This window comes from Salvelinus sp. IW2-2015, linkage group LG20 (assembly GCF_002910315.2).
Source record: "Salvelinus sp. IW2-2015 linkage group LG20, ASM291031v2, whole genome shotgun sequence".
In the NCBI taxonomy this organism is placed as follows: Eukaryota; Metazoa; Chordata; class Actinopteri; order Salmoniformes; family Salmonidae; genus Salvelinus; species Salvelinus sp. IW2-2015.
The window spans coordinates 63508607-63517858 of record NC_036860.1 but is presented as its reverse complement, the minus strand read 5'-3'; the positions used below and the strand labels follow the sequence as shown (position 1 = coordinate 63517858).

Genomic DNA, 9252 nt, shown 5'->3' with positions numbered 1-9252 from the left:
CCAAGATAAAAAGACAAGATATAAAAGACAAGGTATAAAAAGAAGGTTAAAAGACAAGATAAAAAAGACAAGTATAAAGAAAACAGGACAATGCTTTGTTTAGGGTGAAGAGAGAAGGGGGGTGGGATGGCTCTACATCATTGTCAGAGTCAAGGCCCGCGGGCCACATCCGGCCGCGAGAAGGTTTTTTACGGCCCTGGGATGATCTTGATTTATTATTAGACCGGCCGCAGACCGCAGCAAGCGGCAGCCCGCAGATTTTTACACCACCAATACTACATTTCCCACATGCAACGGTGACGCACCGAGCAGTAGGCTGCTTCATTTCAATATTTATTGGACAGCAGTCGTCAGCATCACAGTAAAATTAACTTTCAGATACCCATCAAAATGGCAAAACGGAAGTGGACACTGAGAACCGGGGTTTCAAACAAGGTGGAGTCGGAGTATATGTTCACGGAGGTAGCTGGAAAACCTGTGTGTCTTCTGTGTGGAGAAAGTGTGGCGGGTACTGAAAGAGTATAATCTGAGACGACATTATGAAAGAACACGCGGACAAAAACAAGATATGGACATGGAACAAAGGCTACAAAAGGCAGAGGAATTAAAACGAGGCCTCAAATCTCGACAGGCTCTGTTTCAAAAAAGCCAAATCACAAGGCCAGCTGCTGTCAAGGCCAGTTTTATTTTGGAGAAGAGATCGCTAAATCAGCCGCGCATTTACGGAGGGGGATTTCATCAAAACTGCATGATTAAAGTTTGTGACGAAGTTTGCCCAGAAAAAAGGCAACTCTTTTTAAATGTGAGTCTGAGCAGAACACAATTGCGAGAGAGTAGACATTGTCCATCAATCTAAAAGAGCAGCTTGTGAAAAAGGGAAAAGATTTCATTGCATATTCCTTGGCTGTGGATGAGAGCACCGACATTTCTGACATTGCCCAGTTGTAATTTTCATCCGCGGAGTGGAACTCCAGCCTAAGCGTGACAGAGGAGTTTTTGCTTTACGTCCTATGCATGGACAACTCGGGGCATGATTTGTATGAAGAGGTGTCAAGATGTGTAAATGAGATGGAGCTGCTTGGGAAAAACTCGTGGTTTGACAACCGACGGAGCACCTGCGATGTGTGGACACAGGAGCGGACTGGTGGCGAAGATACGGGAAAAGATGCAAGAGGAAAACGCGACGGTGAGCTGACAGCTTATCATTGTATCATACACCAGAAGCGTTGTGCGGTAAGCCTTGAAAATGGAGCGGTCCTAAAACACATGTTAAGAGGATTCTGCTCTATGCTAGCCTAGCAGCTGGTCCTAAAACACTAGCATATTTGAAAGAGAAAATTAACTAGGGAATAACAATTCTGTTGGTTGAACATCTTAAGTTTTTTCTTCTGCTGTCATTTCACAGTAAATCAGAGACATAACAAGTCATAGAGAGGATATATAAAACATTACAAGAGAGATATAATAATGTATAATATCTTATTCCTTTACATTTGAACTCCAATCCCCCATCCCCTCCTCACCTCTGAAGTTGATGGGGATGGTGCTGTTGCTTCCCTGGCAGGCTGTGGCCTGGACCGGGTCGGTGGTGTGGTACCCTGTACGGGAGGCGCGGGATATCGCCCCCCATTTGGAGATGATAGGCCCTTCTCCAAATGGTATGATGGGCCCCTCTCCAAACGGTATGCTGGGGTCCTTGTCTTTCAGACGGCGGTAGGTCTCAAACGGTATGCTGGGGTCCTCGTCTTTCAGACGGCGGTAGGTCTCAACGGTATGTGGAATCCTCATCTTTCAGAACGGCGGTAAGGGCTCAACGGTATGCTGGCGGTCCTCGTTTCAGACGGCGGTAGGGTCTCAAACGGTATGCTGGGGTACCTCATCGTCTTTCAGATGGCGGTAGGGCTCAAACGGTATGCTGGGGTCCTCAGCTTTTCAGAGCGGCGGTAGGGTCAAACGGTATGCTGGGGTTCTCGTCTTTCAGACGGCGTAGGTCTCAAACGGTATGCCTGGGGTCCTCGTCTTCAGACGGCGGTAGGGCTCAAACGGTATGCTGGGGTTCTCGTCTTTCAGAACGGCGGTAGGGCTCAAACGTGTGTAGCACCGCGTCCTTTCACCATTGTCTACTTCCTGAAAGACAAAGCAATTAGTAGAAAACATAGACATTTTCATTTTGTTAGTATAGGCTTATGTCACACAGTAATTGCCTAATTTGTCATGTGAATGTGCCTTAACTATAATTGTTACTGTTCTGTAGGATCTATTATGTGTCTGTGTGGCTGTTTGGTTGAATTAAGAAGGCAATGTCTGTGGAGCCACTAAGTTTTCGGAGCGGGAGTTGAGCTGAGGCATTGGTGATGCTTCTGGTTCAAGGGGCTGATGCAGGTAATGAATGGTTTCACGGACCAGGGAGAGTAGTGGACAGATTCTCCTCTCCACGGAACTTAAGTTCATACACTGTACCACTTATGAGATACTAGAAAGAAAGAAAGAAGAAAGAAAGAAAGAAAGAAAGAGGAAAGAAGAAAGAAAGAAGAAAGAAAAAGAAGAAGAAAGAAGAAGAAGGAAAGAAAGAAAGGAAGAAAGAAAGAGGGACGAGAGATGAGGGAAAGAGAGATAGGAGAGGGAGATAGCAAGAAGAGAGAGGAGACGAGAGAACGAGGGAAGAGAGATGAGAGGAGAGATAGCCAGAAGAGAATGAGAAAGCAGAGGCACGAGACGAGACATTTGAAATGTCTTTATTCTTTCTGGATCTTTATTAAGTGTAATGCTTTACCTGTACTTTTATTTGTTTATTCACTATGTGTTTATTATCTATTTCAGCTTGCCTTTGGCAATGTAAAACAATACGTTCCCAAGACATAAAGCCCGTAAATAACATTGAATTGAAAATTGTATTGAACATTGATGAGAGAGAGAGAAGAGAGGAGAGGGGGAAAATAATGGAGAGATGGAGGGATTGGGGATGGAGGGACAGAGGAGAATAGGGGGGGGAGAGTTGATGAAGACTCCCAAACCAAACTGCGCTCCTCTATGCTATAAGCTACCAGTTGCCAGCAGTCACAGTCTAAAATACTTGGATTCAACAAGCTTTTGGGCCAGAATCAAAAACACACAAACAACCGTATACAGTAATGTATAAGTCAGCATTCCTTTACCTTGATTTCATGGGGCACCACAGAGTGGAGAAACTGATTACAGTATGCCTTTTATACTTGTGCTATACAACATAACTTTCTCTCTTTCTCTCTGTCTCTCTTTCTCTCTGTCTGGTCTTCTCTGTCTCTCCTTTCTCTCCCTGTCCGTCTCAATTTTTCCGTCTGTCTGGGTCTCTCTCTCTCCCTTTCTCTCCCTGTGTCCGTCTCTTCTCTTCTCTCTCTCCCTGTGCCGTCTCTCTCCTCCACTCATCTCGTCACCTGTTTATTACTTTCCTGCCCTCTCGCCGTCTCTCTCTCCTTCCCCTCTCCTGCTCTTCTTCTCTCTCCTCCCTGTGCCTCTCTCTCCCTGTCCGTTCTTTCAATTCTCTCCTTCTCCATCTCTCTCGTCTACGCTCTCCCTGCTGACTCTTTCTCTCTCTCCAGAGTCTCTCTCTCTCTCTTCTCTCCTCTCGTTCTTCCATCAGTCTCTCCTATCCTCGTCTCTCTCTCTCTCCCCTCGAATCCTTCTCACTCTCTTCTCTCTCTCCGCTCTCTCTCTCTCCGTCTCTCTTCTCTTTCCATGTCTCTCTCATCTCTCGTCATCTCTCTCTCTCTCTTCGATCTTCTCTCTCTCTCTCATGCCGTCTCGTCTCTCCTGTCCATCTCTTGCCTCTCTCTGTCCACTCATCCTCACTCCCTCCCCTCTGCCTCTCTCTCTCTCCGTCTCTTCCTGCTCCATCTCTCCCTCTATCTCTCCTCTCGTCTCGTCTCTCCGCCTCGCCCTTCTCTCTCCCCCCTTTTTCCCTTCTCACGTCTTCTCCCTCTTTCCACTGTCCCTCCTGTCTCTCTCCCTCTCTCCTGTTCGTCCTGTCTCCCTCTTCCCTTCTTTCCTCCTGCCGCCTCCTTCTCATCCGTCCATCTCCCTGTCTCTTCCCTGTCCGTTACTCTACCCCCCTCTCCCTGCTCCCTCTCTCTCTCGTCTATGGTCTGACTCACAACGGATGTACCAAACACACGTCTGTGTGTATGTGCAGGCCCTACGTACTCTGCACCACAAGTCTAACGGTGAAGATGGGGAGGACTGGGAGGGCCTGTTCACGTTGCCGTGGTGATGGTGTGCCCACTGCTCCTGTTTCCGCTGCAACAGATCCTCGCATCCAACGAGGAACACGCCTAAAGAGTCCCTTGGAAGGGAGCGGGAGAGAAAGACGAGAGAGAGGGAGAGCAGAAGAGAGAGGACACAGAGAGAGAGAGACAGCGAGACAGAGGACAGAAGAGGAGAGACGAGACAGGAGAGAGTGAGAGAAGAGAGAGAGATGATACAACAGTGTATATAGACATAAAAGACTTTGAAAATGTCTTTATTCTTCTTTGGAACTTCTCTATGTGATAATGTTTACTGTTCATTTTTATTGTATTTTTGTTTATTATCTACTTCACTTGCTTTTGGCATGTTAAACATATGTTTCCCATGCTAATAAAGCCCCTTAAATTAAAATTGAATTGATAGAGAGAGAGCAGGGGTTAGAGTTGGCTGAGATTCCCCTATGTACACATACACAACATCTACAAAAAATTACTCATAGCCTTCATAGGAGAGAGCGAGGGAGGAGCGAGGGCGGGAACGAATGAGGGGAAACGGGAGGCAACGGGGGAACGGCAGCTAGTGAAGGAAGGGGGAGAGCAACGTGGAAGGGGAAGCGGAGGAGGACGGAGGGGACGAGACACGTGAGGAAGGGAGGGGAGACGTGGAGCGGAGCGAGGGCAACGTGAAGGACGGAAAGCGGAGCGAGGAGGGCACGTGAAGGGAAGCGGGAGGAGGAGGGCAACGTGAGGGGAAAGCGGAGAGCGAGGGGCAACGTGAAGGGGAAACGGAGGGGAGGGGCAACGTGAAAGGGAAACGGGAGGAGGAGGGCAACGTGAAGGAAGCGGAGGAGAGGGCAACGTGAAGGGAAAACGGAGGAGGAGGGAGCCATACGTGAAGGGAGAGTGGAGGAGGGCAACGTGAAGGGGAACCGGGGAGGGCAACGGAAAGGGGAAGCGGAGGAGGAGGCAACGTGAAGGGGAAGCGAGAGGAGGAGGGCAACGTGAGGGGAAGCGGAGGAGAGGCAACGTGAAGGGGAAGCGAGCGGAACTGGAGGGAAGCGAAAGGGCCGTGAAGGGGGAAGTGGAGAGCAGAGGGGTGCAACGTGAAGGGGAACGGAAGGAGGAGGGCAACGTGAAGGGGGGAAGTGGAGGAGGCAACGTGAAGGGGAAAGCGGAGGAGGGCAAGATGTGAAGGGGAAGTGTGAGGAGGGCAACATGAAGGGGAAGCGAGGAGAGAGGGCAATGGGAGGGGCAGAGCCGTGAAGGGGAACGAAGGCAGTGAGGGGAGGGCAGGGAGGGGCAACGTAGAAGGGAAGCGGAGGAGGAGGCAAGATGGTAAGGGGAAGCGGGAGGAGGAGGGCAACGTGAAGGGGACGGAGGAGGAGGGCCAACGTGAAGGGGAGCGGAGGAGGAGGGCAACGTGAAGGGGAAGCGGAGGGAGGGAGGGCAACTGAAGGGGAACGGAAGATGTAGGAGGGCAACGTGAAGGGGAAAGCGGAGGAGGAGGCAACGTGAAGGGAAGACGGAGTGGAGGGCAACGTCGAAGGGGGAAAGAAGGAGGAGGGGGCAACTTGTGAAGGGGGAAACGGAGGAGGAGGCAACGTGAGGGAAGGCAAGGAGAGAGGCACTTGAAGGGAAGCGGAGGAGGAGGGAACGTGAGAAGGGAGGACAGGGCGGGAGGGAGCGAGGGGAGGCGGGAACGTGAAGGGGAAGCGGAGAGGAGGGCAACGTGAAGGGAAGGGGAGGAGGAGGGCAACGACGTGAAGGGGAAGCGGAGAGTAGAGCGACAGAAGGGACGGTGAGAGGGCAGAAGGCGAGAGCGAGGAGAGGGAACGTGAGGGGAAGGGGGTAGGAGGGCACGGAAGGCGAGGAGGATGACAACGGAGGGAGCGGAGGAGGAGGGCAACGTGAAGGGAAGGAACAGGGCGGAGGGACGGAGGAGGAGGGCAACGATGAGGGGAGCGAGAGGAGGAGGGGCAAGGCGAGGGCATGAGAGAGGGAGGACTGAAGGGGAGAGGAGGGCAACGTGAAGGGGGAAGGAGAGGAGGGCAACAGTGAGGGGAAGCGGAGAGGGAGGCAACGTGAAGGGGAAGCGGAGGAGGAGGGCAACGTGAAGGGGAAGCGGAGGAGGAGGGCAACGTGAAGGGGGAGGAGGAGGGCAACGTGAAGGGGAAGCGGAAGAGGAGGAAGAGAATATGTGGGTGACAATGAGTTTGCTATGCTGATTGGGAGGAGAGGAGAGGCAGGACGAATAGAAAGACATGATAAAGCCAGTCGTGTTCAAGGCTGTACTGCGTGCTTGCAGAGGAGGCTATACAGTAACTGTACCCTGTTCAGTGCTGCTCTGTGCTCCCCCGCTGAGCAGTAGGGGCTGTCCAGGGAGGCGTATCTCTCTCGGAGGGGGGGCTGGTACACAGAGGAGTGCAGCACCTCGGGAGGCAGCGAGTTACTCCTGGTGTCCTCGCGGTGGTAGAGCTGGGGCCTCCACATATGCCGGCTGTCATACAGGGGAGCGTAGCCACCGTGGGCTGGGGCCAGGGGCCCGTACTGGGGGACCGGTGGGGGACTGTAGGGAGAGGGACCAGCGTGGTCCCGTGGTGGGGGCAAGGAGGGGTACTGCTCTGAGTACAGAGGGGCCATGGAGGGAGGTAGAGAGGACTCTGGGACGTGGCTGGAACGGAGGAAGCGAGCCACGCAGGGTTTGTGGTTGTGTATCGCAGAGGGGTAGCCGTTACCTAAAGAGGGACAGAAGACATCAGTGAGTCTACATAATACCTTATTTAGATGATGAAAGATTGAATAGAGTGAAACGGACACACCCGGATTCAAAGGCATTTGTTTTCAAATACTTTAGCTGCAATTGACTATGCTTGTCTGGAGCAATGGAACCAATGGAATAGTCTGTACAAACCCCGCCCCTCTGGCACTCAGGGAGGCTCAATCAAACGCTAATGTATTTGAAAACAAATGCTTTTCAACCCAGGTCTGACAGACACCGGTCACATGTCTCTTAGATGGCTGTACTCACTGGCTGGCTGGTAGGGCTGCACGTCGTAGGGAGGTCGGGGGTCCTGGTAACACAGTTCAGAGGACTGAGGTTGGTGGGGAGGGGGCTGAGGAAGGGGTCTTATCATTAGGTAGTGGGCCTGTTTGGGGTGTGCAGAGTCACATTCTAGTCTAGACCCTGGGCCGTAGGGAGAAGGAGCTGAGGAGGAATTGACCGGTGTCTTTGGAGGAGAAATAGACTTCCTGATAGAGAGAGAGAGAGGGAGAAACAGAGAGAGGGAAAGAGAGAGACACAGAAAGAGGGAGAGAGACAGAGAGAGAGACAGAGAGAACACTGTATATATTAATAATATGACATTTGAAATGTCTTTATTCTTTTGGAACTTTTGTAAGTTTACTGTTTATTTTTTATTGTTTATTTCAGTTTTGTTTATTATCTATTTCACTTGCTATGGCAATGTAAACATATGTTTCCCATGCCAACAAAGCCCTTAAATTGAAAATTGAGGGAGAGAGAGACAGAAAGACAGAGAAAGGGACAGAGAAAGAGAGACACACAGCGAGAGACATAGAGAGAGAGAGAGAGAGAGAGACAGCGAGATAGACAGAGAAAGGAACAGAGAAAGAGAGACACACAGCGAGAGACATAGAGAGACACAGAGAGAGAGAGAGAAAGAGAGACACAGCGAGAGACACAGAGAGAGAGAGAGAGAAACAGAGAAAGGATGTCAGTCTAGAGAGACTGTAACTGACAATTAACCTGTAAGCCTATGTCGTTGTTTTTTGGCTTAATTGTTTACGTGTTCGCTATGCGGGGAAATGATAAGACAAGCGGAACTACGTGGCTAATAACTGTTGTAACGGGGATCATTATCGTAGCAACACACCTTTGGAGGGAAGGCAATCCCGCGCTGTGTTAGCTAAGTTTTCATGTCTTCGGGTGTAGTTTGTAAAGTTTGAAGCGTATATGTTAGGATGGTAACGTTATAATTAAGGATGAAGCGTGAATTCATGCCAGGAATAATAAGTGTGAAGTTTTTGATTTCCTCCCTTCTGTAATAAGCAGCCAATGAGGTATTTTTCCTTTATTCGTGTGTTTAATCTGATGCTGTTATAGCGCCGGCTAAACTGTTTATGAATGTAAGTACTTCAGAGTTATACCAAGCTAATAAGTCACTCGTAAGACAAGAAGGTTGTAAGAGTGTGTTTAACTGTCTTTTCATTTACTTTATAGTTCTCACGGAAGGTGATAATTCTGACTAAAACTACAGAATAAAGCCGCCAGTTAAAATCAAGGAACAGTTGTGCTCGTGGTTGGGAGGAGAGGAGAGGCAGGACGAATAGAAAGACATGATAAAGCCAGTTACTGGAGGGAGCTACAGAGACAACAATACGACTCATTGTTCATGATGACACATTAAAGACAGCTGAAACGTCCCACTTTCAGCCTGAACGTTTAATACTCATCAGTGATGAGTCATCATCATGAATAATAAGAATATACAGTAAGTGACTGTATGTGAAAGTGAAAGGAATGCTGTACTGCTAGCATAAAGCATTACAGTAGAAGGATCATAATGTGACAGAGAATTACTTACTGTTCCATAGAGCCAGATGAGGAGCGGCTGGAGCCTGTGGACCCGTTAAGTACAGACCTTTCCCTCTTCATCTCCTCCATCATATCCCCTCCCCTGGGGATGAGCTGGGAGGGTGTGGCCCCCTCCTTTAGGGACCCTGACCCCCCCTTATCTGAGCTCTTCAGACCCCCAGTGCAGGCCTCCTCTCCTGAGTCGCCCCCCTCACTACCCATACTCCCCTGGGCTAGGGGGAAGGGCCGGCCCACGCCACTGATCTTCTTGTTTCTCATTCTGTTCCTTGAAAGGGGGAGGGAGAGGGTGGAGAGATGGACAGGGTGGAGAGATGGAGAGGATGGAGAGATGGAGAATGGAGAGGGTGGAGAGATGGAGAGGGTGGAGAGGGTGGAGAGATGGACAGGGTGGAGAGATGGACAGGGTGGAGAGATGGA

At 50.2% G+C, this 9252-nt stretch overlaps 1 protein-coding gene across 1 annotated transcript in view; it reads right to left on the bottom strand.

Moving 5' to 3' along the window:
- Positions 1 to 1479: 1479 nt before the first annotated feature.
- Positions 1480 to 9252, bottom strand: part of LOC111980052 (roquin-2-like) — a 45202-nt gene continuing 37429 nt past the window's right edge. Inside the window, exons 7-11 of the mRNA XM_070449765.1 lie at positions 8825 to 9226; positions 7249 to 7469; positions 6508 to 6955; positions 4180 to 4318; positions 1480 to 1788 (exon numbers count right to left, since the gene is read on the bottom strand). Coding sequence (XP_070305866.1) covers positions 1480 to 1788; positions 4180 to 4318; positions 6508 to 6955; positions 7249 to 7469; positions 8825 to 9226 — 1519 coding nt within the window. The remainder of the gene's footprint in view (positions 1789 to 4179; positions 4319 to 6507; positions 6956 to 7248; positions 7470 to 8824; positions 9227 to 9252) is intronic.